At 35.4% G+C, this 20,980-nt stretch overlaps 1 protein-coding gene across 1 annotated transcript in view; it reads left to right on the forward strand.

Moving 5' to 3' along the window:
• The window catches only part of SLC9C1 (solute carrier family 9 member C1), a 94,373-nt gene that overhangs the window by 19,825 nt on the left and 53,568 nt on the right, over positions 1-20,980 (forward strand). The window contains exons 6-9 of the mRNA XM_032629415.1: positions 2,376-2,537; positions 7,245-7,344; positions 11,298-11,441; positions 13,088-13,262. Of these exons, the coding sequence (XP_032485306.1) occupies positions 2,376-2,537; positions 7,245-7,344; positions 11,298-11,441; positions 13,088-13,262 (581 nt within the window). The remainder of the gene's footprint in view (positions 1-2,375; positions 2,538-7,244; positions 7,345-11,297; positions 11,442-13,087; positions 13,263-20,980) is intronic.

Consider the following 20,980-nt stretch of genomic DNA (forward strand, 5'->3'; position numbering starts at 1 on the left):
AACCTTTTCCAAAATCCAAAGTACAAAACGAGGTGACACCATACAGCACTTAGAGAGTTTTTACCATAAAACTTGCTGCAGATAAGGCCTTCCTGAAGATGAATAAGGTGAACAAAAAAGAAATGTTTATATTCAGAAGCATCTTAAAAACTCAAGAGCCACCCTTGGGGGAAACTGAAAAATGTAAAATGTAGTCATACATGCTGGTCAGAAGGATCCAAGCCCAGCCCCTATACCTGATCTAGTATTCTACCAGGTCCCATTTAAGATAGTAAATACTGATCACAGAATTTCAGGGAACTTTATCAGAGGCAACATCTACAATCTAATCAAAAGAACTTTCTTGATATCCACTGAGAAGCAAAAAAAAAAAAAAAAGAAAAGAAAAAAGAAAAGTACTGATTTAGAAGTTAATTCATTCATTAATCCAACAGTTACTTGTTGATATGTACTATGTGATAGCTCCTATCCTAGGCCCTGGTGATTCAGCCATGAACATAATAGTCCTTGCTTTTGTGGAGCTTGCCTCAAAAGTTTGACTATAATCAATGGAATAGAATTTTGTTTTTAATTAGATTTCAGAGGAGTAAAAACTTTTAAGTAATCACTGTTAAAATGATAATAGTAACAACATTTTATTACAACTGTCTGCTGTAGAAAGAAGAGAAAAGTGAACTTATTTTCTTTGACATCAGGACTTTCTCTGAATTTTTAATAGGAGAATTTTCCTTAAGAAAGGTTCTTGATAAGTTTTACTGGCATTTCATTTATATCAGTTAACACAACTGTGAAGCAGTAATTTTCATAGTAATCATTATTTTATAACATGTAATTATTTAAACAGTATTGCTCTATCTTTGAAGTGAACACATATTTCATAATAGGGAAAACCAAGAATTTACTACACTCAGAGGTTCTTACCTTTTCCTATTTGTATATTAGAAGTTTAAGAACATTGTAAGAAATAATGGATTTGCTTTGAGGCTTTTCCTGACCTAATAAATCCATTCAGCATATATTGTACTCATTAAGAGCTATATTTCTTTCTTAAAGGGGAAAGCAACTTTTAAACTGGGTCTTTTAACTCCAGTTCCCTGCATCCTTCTGAAACCAGAGTCGGCCTCCAGCCTATTTCATTTACAGGAGGTGCTGGATTCCCAAAATTATCATCATGGTCAACTCCATACCTAGAATGGATGTGACTTAGAGGGTCATTCATGAAATTCTCCCAAGTTCACACTATCCCTATGGATGTTAAATCTTTCTGCTTGGCATATCTAGAAACCGTGGCTCCCTTTCAGCCATAGGAATGAGACTAGGTAGAAAGAATCTAAATAGCCTCAGTACTCTTAACAGTGCCCTCTCCACCAGTGGACATGATTAAGGATTCATAAATGGATTCTTTCTTCTTCATTTTACTATCTAAGAGCATAGCTCTAGGATTTACTTCCCCAAATTTAGCCTTGTTTTTCGATGTGGTTGCTGTTGCTGTTTTCTGTTGGCCATTCTTTGTTTCGATTTTGTTCTTGCTCTTCACATATTCTGTTGAAGTTGACCCTTCAGGCTTTCCTGACCCCAAGACCCACTCTCATCTGTAATTCAAACTTTGCTCCTCTGTTCCTCACCCTGTAAAGGTGGGAAGGACTTCCTCACCCACTGAAAATGCCTGATTCCGGCAATCAAGGCTATCAAGGGCTTAGGTTTCCTGTTTTCCTGGGAAGGGCATCATAACGACTATAGAAAGCAATTTGGCAAGATATAATAATATCGATAAAGGATCAACTATCCTTTAGTGTAGTAATTCCACTTCTGGGGACTAAGGAAGTAATCAGAGAATTACAAAATAATTATGTACAGAAATACACACTGCAACATTGCTTATCAGGGAAAAAACTGGAAACAATGAAATGCCCAACAATAAGGAACCAATTGGATTGGTTTGGCAGGCCAAGATAATATAGGAAATTCACTCAGCTGAGACTCAGAGGCATTCCTTGTTTTGTATTTCTTTGTGTGTATTACGTTAGACCTGGAAAATAAGTTCCATGGGTTTAGAGACTTTCTACTTCTTCTTCGTTACTGTTTTTCCAAAATGTATTACAATTTTGGCACTGAATAAACATATATTCCCTAATGGGGACTGAAAAAAGCTCTTAAACTAAACTGATAAAATTTTACAAATTTGTGTCTGACTTTTAACATTTGAAAAGAAACTCTTTCAATTTAAGAATAAGAAAATACCCTACATCTACCCCAAAGACTATGAGCTATTTTTAAAGATAATGACAAAAAGGAAAGTTGACCCAGATTATCACTTAAAATTAAGAGCAAGTAAGTTCTATTAATTATTTCCTGTTTACTCCCCTTTCTTACAGCCTATAGTATCATGGATAAAATTTGGTCATATTGTATAGCAAGTCTCTTGTTTGGAATTCTAACTTCAAAACTGGTACAATTGTGGTTGTCTACTGTTTTTGGAGATGATGTGAATCATATAAGTCTCAGCATTTCAATTCTGTACCTCATCTTTTATATTTGTAAGTAAGAGGGCATTGCCTAAAATTAAATGATGTAGAAAAATTGAAAATAAAGATATGGGAAATATTTAGGCCAAAAAAGCAAAAAAACAAATTCAACTGATCTAGAAGGAATATTTTTGAAAATAATGTATCAAAGGAGATTAAAACTATTAATATGTATACAATGGGAAACAATGCACCAAGATATATAAAGACAATTATAAATGACAAGAGAAATTTGACAAAATCATAATTACAATGAGATACTTTAACATGCCTTTCCTAGATAATTTCATAACCAAGTGGACAAAAAAATGACTATGGCTATAAAAAGATTTAAATAAAACTCAAATGCTTGGCTCACAAGATATATAAAGATTTTTATCTTCCAAAACAGAATACTTATCCTTTACATATACATATAGACATTAACAGAAATAAACTAGACTAGAAGAACATTACAATAAAATTTCAAACATTGCTCAACCATAATGCAATTAAATGCTAACTACAAAAGGAGGGTCTTTAAAAATAAACATTTTAACTGCCTGAAATTTAAAAAAACTTTTCTTGGTAACTCTTCAGTCAAAAAGGAAATAAAAATAGAAGTTACAGATCAAGGAATGCTAAACATTAGAAACTCTATCAACATTACTAATCCATTTACCACAACTCCCTTCTCACGGAAGTATGGCAGGCAATGATAGTTAGCCATATCACTGTTCCCTGACAGAGCCTCAGAATCACTTTCAACCCAGCCCTTTAGACAGCTCCACAAATGATTTGGAGTTGGCATGTGTGATAATACTTACTTCCCAAATTACACTATGACTTTCCATTACATTTAGGAATAAGAGTGTTTCCTAGCCTCATATCCGTGATTAAACACAGACGTAAAGAATGGACTTGAGGACACAGGGAAGGGGAAGGGGAAGCTGGGACGAAGTGAGAGAGTGCATGGACTTATATATACTACCAAATGTAAAATAGATAGCTAGTGGGAAGCAGCTGCATAGCACAGGGAGATAAGTTGGGTGCTTTGTGACCACCTAGAGGGGTGCGATAGGGAGAGTGGGAGGGGGAGACACAAAAGGGAGGAGATATGGGGATATAAGTATATGTGTAGCTGATTCACTTTGTTATAAAGCAGAAACTAACACAACATTGTAAAGCAATTATACTCCAATAAAGAGGTTAAAAAAAAAGTTCTGGAAGCTCTAGCTAATATAATAAGAAAAAAAGAAAGACGTTTATACATATTTTAAAGGAGAAAATGGTTACATCAGTCACAACATTTTTGATTATATAGAAACATCCAAGAGAATTAATTAATAAACTAAGACAAAACATTTTAGATTATATAGAAACACCCAAGAGAATTAATTAATAAACTAAGATAACAAGGTTCTTTAATAGTTTGATATAAGGTAAATATATAAAAATTAATAAATCAAATAACATTCTTATAAAGCAGCAGTAACTAGTTATAAAATATAATGAAAATTGATTCTCTTTACATTAGCAAAAAGTTATAAAATATCAAGGAATAAACTTAACAAGAAGTTTGGACTTAAACAGAAAGCTACACAAGTTTTCTGAGAAGTATAAAATTTAAATAGACACAAAGAAAAGCTTCTTTTTAGAAATGCTAGAGTAACAGGATTCATTACTTTCATGTCTGAGGAAGGAAATGCAGAACATAGGGATGTGAGGTTTCCTAACTAATCTGGATTTAAACCAATTATAATCTAATGAGGTTGCACAATCGTTAATGAATTAATAGACAGTGAGAGAATGATGAGTCAGTACAAGTACATTCGTTACATACTACTTTAATGGTGTATTCCTAACGCTACCAAATTTATATTCCAGCAAACATAATTTCCTCTAACATCATTAAGTAAGCATAGCCTCAAGATTAAGAGTTACGCTCAAGGAAATAATTTTATCTATTTATTTTAATTTTAAAAATTGAATTATCATTGATTTACAATATTATATTAGTTTCAGGTGTACAACATAGTGATTCAGTATTTTTATAGATTATACTCCATTCTAAGTTATTACAAAATAATGGCTATATTTCCTTGCACTGTACAGTAGATCCTTGTTGCGTATTTATTTTATACATGATAATTTGTATCTCATAATCCCTTACCCTATCTCCAAGAAAATTGTTTTAAATTTTTAGAGTCAAGATGTCTCAATAAACATTTTAGCAAAAAAAAAAAAAAAATCCTAGGACAGAATTTCATGAAAACAGATAATGAGTAAATATAAATCTAATGTAAAAGAACTTTTACCCTGACCTAGCTTATTGTTTATATTAATATCTTCAAGGTAGTCATCATAAATATTTTCCAAATTTTACCATTACTTAACAAGTTATAAAGAGTAGTCCAGGATTTGATCTCCTCAAAGCACATACATCCACAGTTTCCTCTTCCTTCACGATTCAAAAATGACTAAGTAAAGTGTTAGTTTCTGGCTTAGGTATCATTCCTAGCCAGAACTAAAATAAAGAATATAAAACTTGTAATTTTCCATCTCTAGAAAGGAAGACTCAATAGTGTGATAATGTTGTTCATTTCATCAAATTAAGATTATCACAATCTGGGGCTTCCCTGGTGGCGCAGTGGTTGAGAGCCCGCCTGCCGATGCAGGGGACACGGGTTCGTGCCCTGGTCCGGGAAGATCCCACATGCCGCGGAGTGGCTGGGCCCGTGAGCCATGGCCGCTGAGCCTGCGTGTCCGGAGCCTGTGCTCCGCAATGGGAGAGGCCACAACAGTGAGAGGCCCGCGTACCACAAAAAAAAAAAAAAAAAGATTATCACAATCTGAATCAAATAATGATAGAATTTTGGAGGGAGGTGGAATTTTACAGAATAATTTAAAAAATTCATCTGGAAACAAACTGTGAGACTATGCATGACAACTTTTTTAAAGTGAAGAATTTTACAATTAGGTAAGTATTAAACATTTAATAAGCCTTAGTAATTAAAATACAACTGCTATAAACAGGGGAATACAAAGTAAACCAAAGAAACAGAAGGGGCACAAAACAGATCCATGTATGACAATTTGATAAACATGGCAATAATGATCAAAGTGGCATATCCATAATATTCTTCAATATTAAAACAAAAATTTTAATCTGTACTTGTTAACTAGAACAACGTCTAGTTAAGAGAAAAAAAATAAGCCCATTACAGAACTGTATTGCTGTATAATCCCTCTGTAGTTTTTCTTAATATGTGACTGTATATATGTATGTTAGAAGCATGCCTCTGTGAGTGTTCACAGGGTACTCCACTCCTCTCTAAGATCTTGATCGAATTATCTTAAGCTTCCAATTCTATAGTCTATGAAAACCCAAAGATATCTCCTCAAAATTTCTGAAAATTTCTGGAGTTTTCTTCCTCATAATCTCTGCTGCCTCCTCATAAATATATAACAATTTCTTCTTAGACAAGGGGAGCGCACAAGGAATATTACGCTGTGTAGTTCACAACTCTATGAGATCTAACAGCTACCCATATCTCCTCACTTTTCCATGTTTCCTGCTTAATTTTTACCACTTGTCTGCATTATAGAAATTCAGCAAGCAGCCTTTAATGCTTGGAGTTGCCTTCTGGGTGTCTCATTCTGTACTTTCAAGTAGCTTATCTTATGATTTTTTCTAGGCAAATATAGTCTTCTCTTCAATATAAATTTCAATCAAAATGTTCTTTACTATGCGGCTGCTTCCCACTAGCTATCTACCTTACGTTTGGTAGTGTATATATGTCCGTGCTTTGTGACTGCCTGGAGGGGTGGGATGGGGAGGGTGGGAGGGAGGGGGACGCAAGAGGGAAGAGATATGGGAACATATGTATAACTGATTCACTTTGTTATGGGGCAGAAACTAACACACCATTGTAAAGCAATTATACTCCAATAAAGATGTAAACAAAAAAAAAAAAGAGGAAACAAACAAAAAAATTGTTCTTTAAAACTATACCTGAAGTCCTGGCAGTGGAATTATGGGTATTCCCTTTTTCTAAAAAATATAAGCTCTATACTGTATCATATTATTTGAATTTTTCACAGTGATAATATATCACTTTTATAAGCTACTTTCAAAATTATTTTTCCCTCTAGCTCATGAAAGCTAAGAGAATGTTTAAGAATATTCCACAGTTTTCTACACTTTTCAGTCCCTGACAGTAAATTCACCAAACCAAAATTAAACTGGGGAAGTAGATCCATATTAGGTTTCTATTGGCTCCACTCCCTTAGTCTTGTCACAAGATCAAACCATTTCTATCTCCTACTGTCTTCTAAGAAAAAGTATGTGAAGTGGGCTAGTCCATAGAGAGCTCATCAGCTCACTTCTATTTAATTCATCCAGAGCCCCCCTGAAAAAATTAGACCTGTGAAGGGTGCTCTAGCCTCACTAGGGCACATGAAGAGATTTGTGAGCTCCACATTGTTGCCAATGATCAGAAGCCAAAGCAGTGCAAGGATGTTCATTACAGACTTTTCTGCACAGTTGGGTATGAATCCGAGGAGGAAGAAGGACAATGGGTGGTGATAATAATTTGTGATATCCAGTTGAAACCAAGGGGGATAGCCTCTCTATATGAAGTCACTACTATCAGATATCTGATGTTTTCATCTCTGGCAAAATCTGTGCCACTGTTGATGTTAAATTAATATTTTATATTTGTTTCTTCAAAAACATAGGTAAGCTAGTTGGAATGTCTGGAATATTTACCATCGTCATAATGGGACTTTTTTTAAATTCTACAAGTTTTAAACCAGGAGTTGAAGCACTTCTTCTTGAGTGAGTGGCTAACATATTTTCACTTTGTTTCGTACATTAGAAGTTATAATATTGTAATAGTAACTACATCTATGTCTACATGGTCAAAATAAGATACTGACTTGAAAACTAGCTACCTAAAACCCGTTCTAAAAACTCTGTTGCCTGTGTCCTCTAAACCTCCATCTTTAAGCAAAATTTGTAACCTCACTTTGAGTTCATGTTGACTCTATTTCACCACTAATTCCCTTAAGTCTCTGACCATATTACTCAGTAATGTTCAGGCTAATCCCCTAGACAGGGGCCAGGATTAAAGTAAGGCAACTGAGACCTTCATCTCAGGCACAAAATTTAAGAGGGTGCCAAAACACTCAGTAATCAAAGTAAATATTTTAATGCAATATTTTAAAATTGAAATTAATACAAAAAATCCATGGTGAAAATACAAAATTTTAAAAGAAAGATCAATATTACTAACAGTTCCTTTTGCCTCAGGCTCCAGTATGGGTCAGTTTGGCACTGCCACTAGAATGGAAGACCAATATTTTAAGGACAGTGAAGAGAAGCCATGCAAAGCCAATTAAAAGATTAAGCTGGGGCGTTTAAATACAATTGGCAGTGTTAAAAAAGAAAATAGAAGAGTACAAATTGTGCCTTGCTCAAGGGCACCCAGCTGAGGGGGTGAGTGGAAACTGTCAGTCTTGAAGAAGGGGTACTTTCTGTAATGTTCCAATACATGGGATGGGAACTTGGCCTAAATCACACAATGGCAACATATTAATATGTGTTAACAGAGGGCCTGAACATAATCAATGATTTTTTGGCTTTTGGGAGAACATTATGGAAGATGAAATGAGTTCAGAAGAAGCTGAAAAGTATAGGATTTTATAGGATTTGAGAGCACGTCACTAAAATTTCCTGTCAATTACAATGGAAGCCAGTTGTACTAGCTGCTAGGCAGCATTAATTGGGCCACCACTGTAGGAAGCATTTAAAATGTTATGCATGTATTTATATATATGGGAAGTGATTCTGAAGGCTCCCTTCATTCTTGCTGTAACTGAAAGCTGGCTCTCCCCTGAAGACATTATTTCCCTCATGTTCCTTAAAGGTTATAGTGTCTTTCTCACCTGCGTCCCTGGTGCTATAAGCCTAGGGTTGAGGTGGGTGATTTTTCTGTACCTCAGTCATTTCTATATTATTTTTCTTATTCTTCCCCAGAGGAGCCCAGTTTTGAAGCTCATACCATCAGATTATACCATCGGCCACCCTCTTGGTTGTAGTTATCTCTAGAACTCTGAGTCACACTCTCCATTTTGTGAAGATCTTGGCCCCTGTCTCACTGCGACTCTCTCCAACATCATGCTATCACCATCCTTAGTGGCATCAATCAATATTCACACAGTTGATCCTACTATTCCCTCACCTTTCCATTCCAAGACTTCCTTTCCTCCTGTGAGCACATCTATCATTCCATTTCAGCCACCCACTTTATGCTCATACAAATAATAACTTCATAATCTCAATTTCAAGAATCTTACTATCTAAAATATAATATGTGCCAGCTCCTACTCTCCAAGACAGTAGAAATCTAAGATAATAATGGTAAATCCTACAAGAGTCTACAGCAGGTCCATGCTACTCTCTAAGAGAGGAGGCGCACCATCGCCCATCTTTTCAGCTTAACCCCCTAGGACCCCAATTCTAACAATTCTGTTGTCACACTGAGAATATAACACATTGAACCTATGATGTTTTCTGATCCTCACCCACCTCACTTCCTCCTTACCCAGATCATTTCTTTTCTTTAAAACCATCTAATAACTTCTCATTTGGCTACAAGTCAAAGTTGTTTCAATGGCAAACAAATGATATGTTTGTCCCCCTGTTACTTCTGTGATTCATTTCTACCACTCTCACCCTCACCCACCCTGCTGTAGCCACACTTATTATTCCTCAAATATACCAAACAGGCTTCCTGTTTGGGCTTGTGTTCTTGTGCTTCTGCTCTTGAAATGTGCTTCCTTTATATATTGGCATAAGTAGCTGCCAGTTTCATGCTTCTATTCATACATCACCTTGTTAGAAAGAAATTCCCCAAATAAGAGATAGTTCCTTGTCAACCCATATAATTCTTCTTAAGTCATATAGTACTACTTGGTTTATTTTTAATTTTTAAATTTTATTTTAATTTTGTTTATTTTTGGTTGCATTGGGTCTTCGTTGCCATGTGCGGGCTTTCTCTAGTTGCCGCGAGTGGGAGATACTCTTCACTGCGATGCAAGGGCTTCTCATTGCAGTGGCTTCTCTTGTTGCTGAGCACAGGTTCTAGGCACGTGGGCTTCAGTCGTTGTGGCTCACAGACTCTAGAGTGCAGACTCAGTTGTGGCGCTCGGGCTTAGTTGCTCCGCAGCAACTAAGGGATCTTCCCAGACCAGGGATCAAACCCATGTCCTCTGCATTGACAGGTGGATTCTTAACCACTGTGCCACCAGGGAAGTGCCAACCTGTATAACCTTTTATTCTTGGCAAATTGATGTCCCTAAAATGTCCAGGCCATAAGGTCTCATCATTCCTTTAGGCTAAGGGCTGTGCAACATTGAGATATAAAAATGACACAGATGCCTAGATCTATAGTATCAAAATCTATGAGGGTGAGAGCATGGCATATCTGATTTTAAAAAACTCTTCCAAGATGTTACTTATATACAGAAAGGGTTGTGACCTTTTGCTCCTGTAAAAGGTCTAGATTTGTTAGGATAACTCATGATCACCAAATAAAGAAAACAGACTTAAAAGAAAAATTCAGATGCTTTTTTCTGTGTGCCTGACTGATTGAACACACACACGTACATGCGCACGTCTATTAGATGGATTGGGAGCTTGGTTATTCAGCTCATATCCACTCTGAATTTGGTGGGCATTGTTTCCTTACAGAATCTGGTTTCCCCCTCATAAGATTTCTCCCGTTAATTTCTACCATATATGAAAGAGTCTTGATAACTCTTCAATATATGTCACTTAATTGATTTGATTACATTTTGTGCTAATCTCAACAAGACTGAGATTTTTGATATTTGGAGACATTTTCCCACAGCGTTTCATGTTGAAATTTTCTCTGGTAATACCTAGGTATTTATGTTTCAGGGACAGAGTCTGGCAGCATATGGGTAAAACCAAGCTCTTTTTCCTCTCATAAAATGGTGTTCATGTACCCTTTTAATCTTTTCCATTTATTTTGCTACACATATAATGTCAACCTTAAATACATGAAATATACAGAAAGATAACATGAAGTTTTAAGTAGCTATGGTCCCAACACCCAAAAAATGACAAATACTCGTGTCTGAGTGTACTTTTTCAAACTGCTTTGCCTGCAGCTGATGAGAACATGAGCTTTGGGAATGATGCAGAGTTTTCCTGGGCTCTGGAGTACTTGAATAAGTACAGACTCAGAAATCACAAAAGGAGAATCTACAAAGGGCATTCATGTGAATAAAAGATTCATTCACATATTCTAAGTGCTAGCTAGATTTTGGGCAAAGGCTTAATCCTATCACTATGTAAATCAGACTAGTAGTTCAGTATTTCCTTTTAAAATAAACAATTTTAGATCTTCCTAATGGTACAAGGACTTCACAATCAGTATTTTCCAGCTACTTGAACCATAGTGCCTGAATGAGTTCTGTCAAATAGTATAGCTACAACCTAACATATCTTTCAAAGTCAACCCAAATAGAAAGACACTAATTTACATTCAGTGTAAGCTGGTTAAAATTGCTTTAGAAGTATTTGTTTACTTGCCTTAGTGCTCCTTTCTCCCCAGTTAAATTATAAGCCCCTTGAGTGTTGGTGAATGCCTTATTCATCTTTATTTTCTTTATAATGCCTAGCACAATGCCTTAGACAGATAAGTCTTGCATTGAACATGTTAGATTAATTAACTATATTTAAATTTTTTTCTAAAAATGCAGATTCTGGAGTTGTCTATCATTTGTTGCTTTTCTTATGGTGTTCACTTTCATTGGACCTCTAATTCCTGCACATACATATTTATATATATCATTTTCTGATATATATTATTCATTAAATATCTACTTAACACTTGTTGTTTTCAGGTAAGAAAGTCATTTGAATATTTCTATTTATAAGACATTGACTAAGCCTGAAGACATTCTTTAAATGACAGAAATGTTTCATACCTTAGAATGAAAAATTCACTCAAACTTTCCAAGGAATCATCAGCAAATTAGCACTCAGTGTTTTATTCAATTTTAACTGCATTTCAAAGCAATGCAAACATGTTGTAAAATTTTTGAAAATTAGAAAAAAGAAAAAAACTTCTCATAATCTTACTACCTAGAGGCAACGACTACTAACATTTCATATATTTCCTCCAGTGTTTTTTATTGTTTTTTATTCTATGAGGTTTCATGAAGTTAAACACCTATCATAAATAAAAATGTTATCTTGCTTTGTTCACTTAATATTATATATTAGTATAATATATATATTATATAACAAATAACTTACTCTTTAAAAAGTATAGTTGGAAATTGCTTTTTAAAAATCAGGGAAGGACAAATTGGTAGACTGGGATTGATATATACATGCTACTATGAATAAAATAGGTAACTAATAAGGACCTACTGTACAGCATAAGGAACTCTACTCAATGCTCTGTAATGGCTTATACGGGAAAAGAATCTAAAAAAGAGTGGATGTATGCATATGTATAACTGATTCACTTTGCTATACACCTGAAACTAATACAGCATTGTAAATCAACTCTACTCCAATAAAAATTTTTAAAAAAGAAAGATAACCTTTCTTTCCTCCTAAATTATTTTTCACTATTATTTGATATCTGCTCTGTTCAGTGTTCTGACGATTCTGGCATTCTGCCATGTTACGTTATGTTATGCGATGTTATGTTTAGTTACTTTTAGGTAACATTTTTCTAGCTTTGATTCAAAAAAAATTAAAAATAAATTAAATGATCATATGTCTAATAAATAAATAAATAAAAATCATATGGAAGTCCTCCTTGTAAATGTCTTTTTTTACCTAAATAATTTTTGTAGCCCCCTTTCCAGTGTTAAAAGGCAGAAAGCAATCTGCTTATGTAACTGAAAAGGAGATAACATAGAAAAGGAAAACCACCAAAACAATTCTTTAATCTCCATCACCAAAATTGTTAACATTCTACTTCCATCTAGGAAGATTAGTTGGGACTCAACATCAAGTCAGCCAGTGCCAAGTAAATGGAAATTAGCCCCAAATTATCAGATACAGTTAGTGTAAAATATAAGAATGATCTGTTACTAAAAGAAGAAATAGAAATGAATTAACTGATACTGGGCAGATTCAGTAAGATTAAAATCTACAAAGAAAAAGAAAGAGAGGACATTATTTTATCTCGTATTTATTAGATTTGCTTTTATTTGTTTTTGAGATCTAGAATAGAGTATATCTACAAAACGTCTCTAACACTTTTTTTTCCACCTGGAGAAGCACCACTCAAAGGTGATGTGGAATTACTCCATTACTTTCCTAAGAGAAAGAAAGAAAATGAATAATACAATTCTCTTGGTATGGAATGCCCTTCTGCCTTCCTTTTGTGCCATACCAACAGAGTGTGAAAGATGGTTCTTTGGTCTGAGAGTTGGCAGTTCCACAGGGAATAGACTGGAACAGCATAGAATGGGATGGAAAGAAATTTCTATGACAAAAATAACATTTTAAAATCTGTTTTGTCTTTTAGACTTCTGGTCTTTCTATTATTGAGCCCTCTTTTGTCTCGACTTGGTCATGGTTTCAGCTGGCGCTGGGCATTCATTATGGTCTGGAGTGAAATGAAAGGGATTCCTAATATAAACATGGCTCTTCTGCTTGCCTACTCTGAATATTCTCTTGGATCTGAGAGGGAGAAATCTCAAGTAAAGAAAGATGTGGTTTTTTATTAGAATATTTTATGAAAACTGTTTCTGTGTACTAAAATATGCTTTTGTAGTGAGATTGCTCAACCCCACTTGGAATGTGGGAGTGATTTAGCTATGATGGTAAAACTGGGGAGGGGAAAAACAACTGGCAACTTTCCTCTTCTCCATTCTAGCTTAAGGATTCCTAAATCCCTTCATCGCACTCCTAAAAGATAGGTTTATTGTACAAGTTAAGAGAATTAAAATTTATAAGTCATTTAAAATATTATCTGATACAGAGTATGCACTTAATAAATGTTTCTATTTTTATTTACTTCTAACACCTACTCAAGAAAAGCAGAAACCTACTTATAATTGGCTCTATTGTCTTCTGTAACTTTATGAGGCCACATTTAGTAATGCTAGGAACCGAAACATTTTGTTTATTAACGGAAGTTATCTCTAAGATAGAACCCCCAAACTCTGCCTAACACAATATAATGGGTATGACTCTCCCTCTACCTCATCTCAAAATAAGATAATTTCAAGGATCTCTTTAAGAAATTTTCTATGCAGACATCACAACACATCTAATACTTCCATCGTGGCTTTTTATTTTTTTACATAAATTCCAAGAGTAAAGGGAACAGTACAAAGGCCATTATTATGTATAATCCAAACATTAAAAAACTAAATATTCAAACACTGCTTTCTAAACCAAAGTATCTAATATTACATGACCTCTTCCTTCTTTTTAACTTATCTCCACCTGCCTGAATAAAAATCAGCGGCATCATCATACATCCTGACCAGTATAATGGTGAACGTTGCACGTGGATATGGGTTCCGAAATTTTTAGTTGGTTGCTATTTACTGTGTAACCATCCACAAGTTATTTCATTCCCACCACCTCACCCAAAGTGTCAGTTTCCTCACTCCAAAACAGATTTAGTAATGATACCAATCGTTTGCTAATAAATATTTAACAAGTAACTTTCTCAGAGAGGGGGAGAACCTAAGTTGTAGTGTTTGCCAGTTTCTGTTGTGTAATCACTGGCACCAACAGGAATATCAATCTGCTCATAAACTTCCTGAAAATGTAATGATCAGCTCTCACAAACTTGTATGAGCCAGGTCTATCTGGCTATATCACTATCTCCACTGTCTCAAAGGGTTATTATGATAAATTGAAAATATAGCTAAAATGCTTAACACATTGTTTAGCATACAGTAAATGTACAATAAATCTGAGCTATGATGATGATGATGATGATGATGTTGTTGCCATGAAGACTTGCTTTCATATAAAACTTTGGTAAATAAAATCATTTGAGAGATGTCTCAGTAGTAGTTAACTAGTTGAGAAGAAAGTAGCACTCCTTACTTAATTTAATTTAGCTGAATCTTACAGCTAATTTATTAATACTCACAAAGAGGCACTACAATGAAAGCTTAAAATTTTAACTTAATCCTCTCTCTACTACTCACAAGTTCAATGACTAAACTGAATATGTTCCAAACAAGTACATAAAAATATGTGAAGCCAAAACTGAGAACTAAGAGGAAAAATAAACAAACTATATTTGGAGACTTTAACACTCCTTTTTATATTTGTTCAACAAAGTGTAGAACTAGATAAAAAATCAGCAAGGTTATGGAAGAACTAAGCAACACCATCAACCAACAGGATCTAATTGACATTTATAGAATCGTATCAACTGATACAGAAAAAGCACTTAACAAAAATCAATATCCATTTATGACAAAATCTCTCAAAAAGTAGAAATAGAAGGGAATTTCCTAATGTTGATAAAGAACAGTTACAAAAAAATTTACAGGTGGCATTATAATTAATAGTGAAAGACATTTTCACCCTATAATTGGGAAAAATCCAAGAATGTCTACTTCTACTCTTTTTATTAAACATCATGATGGAAGTTCTAGCTTGCTCCATAAGACAAAAACAATAAAATAAAGTAAAGGAAAAAAAACACATGAATAATGAAAAGGGAGAAATAAACTATCCTTATTTGCAGATAATATGATTATCTATATAGAAAATTCCAAGGGTCCTCAAAAAGAAGAGAAAAATAGCTCTACTAGAACTAATAAGTGAGTTCAGCATGGTCTCAGGATACAAGATAAGTATAAAAAATCAAGTATTTCTATATACTACCAATTGATACAAGGAAATTAAAATTAAAGATACAATTCCACATACAACCATTCAAGAAATAAAAAGCAAACGAACTAAAATAACAAAAACAATTTTGAAAGAGAAGGAAAAAATCAGTATACCCAATTCTAAGGCATTATTACAGTTATAGTCATGGAGATTAGATAGTATTGTCAGAGAGACAGAGACATGTGGAACAGAACAGAGAACCCAGAAATAGATCCACACAAATATCCCCAACTTTTTTTTTTTTTTTTTTTTTTTGCGGTACGTGGGCCTCTCACTGTTGTGGCCTCTCCCGTTGTGGAGTACAGGCTCTGGACACACAGGCTCAGCGGCCATGGCTCACGGGCCCAGCCGCTCCACAGCACGTGGGATCCTCCTGGACTGGAGCACGAACCAGCGTCCTCTGCATTGGCAGGCGGACTCTCAACCACTGCGCCACCAGGGAAGCCCCCCAACTATTTTTTGATAAAGGTGCAAAAGCAATTCAATAGAGGATGTCTTACAAATGGTGCTGAAGAATGGTCATTCATAGGCAAAAAAAAAAGAACATTGACTCTAAGTCTCACATCTTTTACAAAATTAATTATACTGGGTCACAGAATTAAATACAAAATGTAAAACTAGAAAACTCTTTTTTAACTTGGAATAAAATCTTTGGGACCTAGCATAAGGCAAAGACACCAAAAGCATAATCCATAAAAGAAAAAAAAGAAGAAATTATATTTCATCAAAATTAAAAACTTTTAACAGTCCAATGGGCAGAATACAGGAAGAGACATTCCACAGAAGAGGATATACACATGCCAAATAAGCACAGAAAGATGGTCAACATGATTAGCCACTGGGGACATGCAAATTGAGACCACAAAAAGATATCTCTCTATTAGAAGGGCTAAAATGAAATATGGTGATGAAACTAAATGTTGGTGAGGATGCAAAGAACCTGGACCACTCATACATTACTAGTAGGAATATCAAATAGTACAGTCACTCTGGAAAAGAATTTGGCAGTTACTTAAAAAAAAAATTACGTACACAAAGGAAGGGACCTAAAGGGCCTGGGTTAGCATGGGCGCTTCTGGCCCAGACACATAGAGCTCCCAATGCTAAGTCTGTCAAGGTCAAGGCTACAGCAACTCGACAAGACTTCCCACTATCCTCAAGTCAAGCAGTTATTGCTGAGAACTTGGAGGTATCAAAAATTCGTGCCAGAAGACAAACTGTGCCTGTCCCTTAAACATTTGCCTTAAGGGCAGCTCCAGAGCACTACGCTCTGTTTCTGAACCAATCCATCTGACAGCAGCCTGGTGAAGCTGCCTCCTCCACTCAGTCTCCTCCATCAGGAACCATTTTCTTCTTTGAACACCATCAGGGACACCCACAGCAGGGGCTGGGGGTCCAGTCCAGCGAGAACCCAGGAACTCAGAGATTTCTCCTGATTATGTCACAGAGTGCCAAGGGTAGGACTAGAGCTGTGTGGCTGACAGGGTCTTCGTTCTCCAGCTGGGTGTCAGCCCTGAGCCTCTGAGGTGGGAGAGCCAAGTTCAGGACATTGGTCCACCAGAGAACTCTCAACTCCTCATAATATCAATCGGCAAGATCTCTCCCAGAGATGTCCGTCTCAATGCTAAGACTCAGCTCAACTCAACGACCAGCCAGCTCCAGTGCTGGACACCCCATGCCAAACAGCTTACAAGACAGGAGCACAACCCCACCCATTAGCAGAGAGGCTGCCGAAAATAATAATAAGTCCAAAGAAACCCCAAAAGACACCACCAGACATGGACCTGCCCACCAGAAAGACAAGATCCAGCCTCATCCACCAGAACACAGGCACTAGTCCCCTCCACCAGGAACCCTACACAACCCACTGAACCAACTTTAGCCACTGGGGACAGACACCAAAAACAGTGGGAACTACGAACCTGCAGCCTGCAGAAAGGAGACCCCAAACACAGTAAGATAAGCAAAATGAGAAGACAGAAAAACACACAGCAGATGAAGGAGCAAGATAAAAACCCACCAGACCTAACAAATGAAGAGGAAATAGGTAGTCTACCTAAAAAAGAATTCAGAATAATGATAGTAAAGATGACCCAGAATCTTGGAAATAGAATAGAGAAAACGCAAGAAACATTTAACAAGGACTTAGAAGAACTAAAGATGAAACAAGCAACGATGAACAACACAATAAATGAAATTAAAAATTCTCTAGAAGGAATCAGTAACAGAATAACTGAGGCAGAAGAACAGATAAGTGACCGGGAAGATAAAATAGTGGAAATAATTACTGCACAGCAGAAGAAAGAAAAAGCAATGAAAAGAATTGAGGATAGTCTCAGAGACTTGTGGGACATTAAATGCACCAACATTTGAATTATAGGGGTCCCAGAAGAAGAGAAAAAGAAAGGGACTGAGAAAATATTTGAAAAGGTTATAGTTGAAAACTTCCCTAATATGGGAAAGGAAATAGTCAACCAACTCCAGGAAACACAGAGTCCCATACAGAATAAAATCAAGGAAAAACATGCCAAGACACATACTAATCAAACTATCAAAAATTAAATACAAAGAAAAAATATTAAAAGCAGCAGGAGAAAAGCAACAATTAACATACAAGGGAATCCCCATAAGGTTAACAGCTGTTCTTTCAGCAGAAATTCTGCAAGCCTGTAGGGACTGGCAGGACATATTTAAAGTGATGAAAGGGAAAAACTTACAACCAAGATTACTCTACCCAGCAAGGATCTCATTCAGATTTGACAGAGAAATTAAAACCTTTACAGACAAGCAAAAGCTAAGAGAACTCAGCACCACCAAACCAGCTTTACAACAAATAATAAAGAACCTTCTCTAGGCAGGAAACACAGAGAAGGGAAAAACCTGCAATAACAAACCCAAAGCAATTAAGAAAATTGTAATAGCAACATACACATCAATAATTACCTTAAATGTAAATGGATAAATGCTACAACCAAAAGACATAGACTGGCTGAATGGATACAAAAACAAGACCGATATATATGCTGTTTATAAAATACCCACTTCAGACCTAGGGACACATACAGTCTGAAAGTGAGGGGATGGAAAAAGATATCACATGCAAATGGAAATCAGAAGAAAGCTGGAGTAGCAATTCTTGTATAAGACAAAATAGACTTTAAAATAAAGACTATTACAAGAGACAAAGAAGGACACTATATAATGATCAAGGGTTCAATCCAACAAGAAGATATAACAACAGTAATTATTTATGCACCCAATATAGGAGCACCTCAGTACATAAGGCAAATGCTAACAGCCATAAAAGGGGAAATTGACAGTAACACAATCATAGTAGGGGACTTTAACATCTCACTTTCACCAATGGACAGATCATCCAAAATGAAAATAAATAAGGAAACGCAAGTTTTAAATGATACAATAAACAAGATGGACTTAATTGATATTTACAGGACATACCATCCAAAAACAACAGAATACACTTTCTTCTCAAGTGCTCATGGAACATTCTCCAGGATAGATCATATCCTGGGTAACAAATCAAGCCTTGGTAAATTTAATAAAATTGAAATCATATCAAGTATCTTTTCCACCCACAGCACTATGAGACTAGATATCAATTACAGGAAAAGATCTGTAAAAATTGCAAACACATGGAGGCTAAACAATACGCTACTACATAACCAGGAGATGACTGAAGAAATCAAAGAGGATATCAAAAAATACCTAGAAACAATTGACAATGAAAACACAATGACCCAAAACCTATGGGATGCAGCAAGAGCAGTTCTAAGAGGGAAGTTTACAGCAATACAATCCTACCTCAAGAAACAAGAAACATCTCAAATAAACAACCTAACCTTACACCTAAAGCAGTTAGAGAAAGAAGAACAAAAACCCCAAAGTTAGCAGAAGGAGAGAAATCATAAAGATCAGATTAGAAATAAATGAAAAAGAAATGAAGGAAACAAGAGCAAAGATCAGTAAAACTAAAAGCTGGTTCTTTGAGAAGATAAAGAAAATGGATAAACCATTAGCCAGACTCATCAAGAAAAAAAAGGAGAAGACTCAAATCAATAGAATTAGAAATGAGGAAGGAGAAGTAACAACTGACCCTGCAAAAATACAAAAGATCATGAGAGATTACTACAAGAAACTATATGCCAATAAAATGGATAACCTGGAAGAAATGGACAAATTCCTAGAAAAACACAACCTTCTGAGACTGAAGCAGGAAGAAATAGAAAATATAAACAGACCAATCATAAGCACTGAAATTAAGACTGTGATTAAAAATCTTTCAACAAACAAAAGCCCAGGACCAGATGGCTTCACAGGCGAATTCTATCAAGCATTTAGAGAAGAGTTAAGACCTATCCTTCTCAAACTCTTCCAAAATATAGCAGAGAGAGGAACACTCCCAAACTCATTCTACGAGGCCACCATCACCTTGATACCAAACCAGACAGAGATGTCACAAAGAAAGAAAACTACAGGCCAATATCACTGATGAACATAGACGCAAAAATCCTCAACAAAATACTAGCAAACAGAATCCAACAGCACATTAAAGGATACTACACTATGATCAAGTGGGGTTTATCCCAGGAATGCAAGGATACTTCAATATACACAAATCAATCAATGTGATACACCACAATAACAAATTGAAGAATTAAAACCATATGATCATCTCAATAGATGCAGAAAAAGCTTTTGACAAAATTCCACATCAATTTATGGTAAAAACCCTCCAGAAAGTAGGTATAGAAGGAACTTACCTCAACATAATAAAGGCCATATATGACAAACCCACAACCAACATCGTTCTCAATGGTGAAAAGTTGAAACCATTTCCAGTAAGATCAGGAAAAAGACAAGGTTGCCCACTCTCACCACTATTATTCAACGCAGTTTTGAAAGTTTTAGCCACAGCAATCAGAGATGAAAAAGAAATAAAAGGAATCTAAATAGGAAAAGAGGAAGTAAATCTGTCACTGTTTACAGATGACATGATACTATACATAGAGAATCCCAAAGATGCTACCAGAAAACTGCTAGAGCTAATCAATGAATTTGGTAAAGTAGCAGGATACAAAATTAATGCACATAAATCTGTTGCATTCCTATACACTACTGATGAAAAATCTGAAAGAGAAATTAAGGAAACACTCCCATTTACCATTGCAACAAAAAGAACAAAATACCTAGCAATAAACCTACCTAAGGAGACAAAAGATCTGTATGCAGAAAACTATAAGACACTGTTGAAAGTAATTAAAGATGATACAAAAAAATGGAGAGATATTCCATGTTGTTGGATTGGAAGAATCAACATTGTGAAAATGATTATACTACCCAAAGCAATCTACAGATGCAATGCAATCCTTATCAAACTCTCAATGTCATTTTTCACAAAGCTAGAACAAAAAATTTCACAATTTGTATGGAAACACAAAAGAACCCGAATAGCTAAAGCAATCTTAAGAAAGAAAAATGAAGCTGGATGTATCAGGCTCCCTGACTTCAGATGATACTACAAAGCTACAGT

Source organism: Phocoena sinus, chromosome 4 (genome assembly GCF_008692025.1).
Source record: "Phocoena sinus isolate mPhoSin1 chromosome 4, mPhoSin1.pri, whole genome shotgun sequence".
NCBI classification, from domain to species: Eukaryota; Metazoa; Chordata; class Mammalia; order Artiodactyla; family Phocoenidae; genus Phocoena; species Phocoena sinus.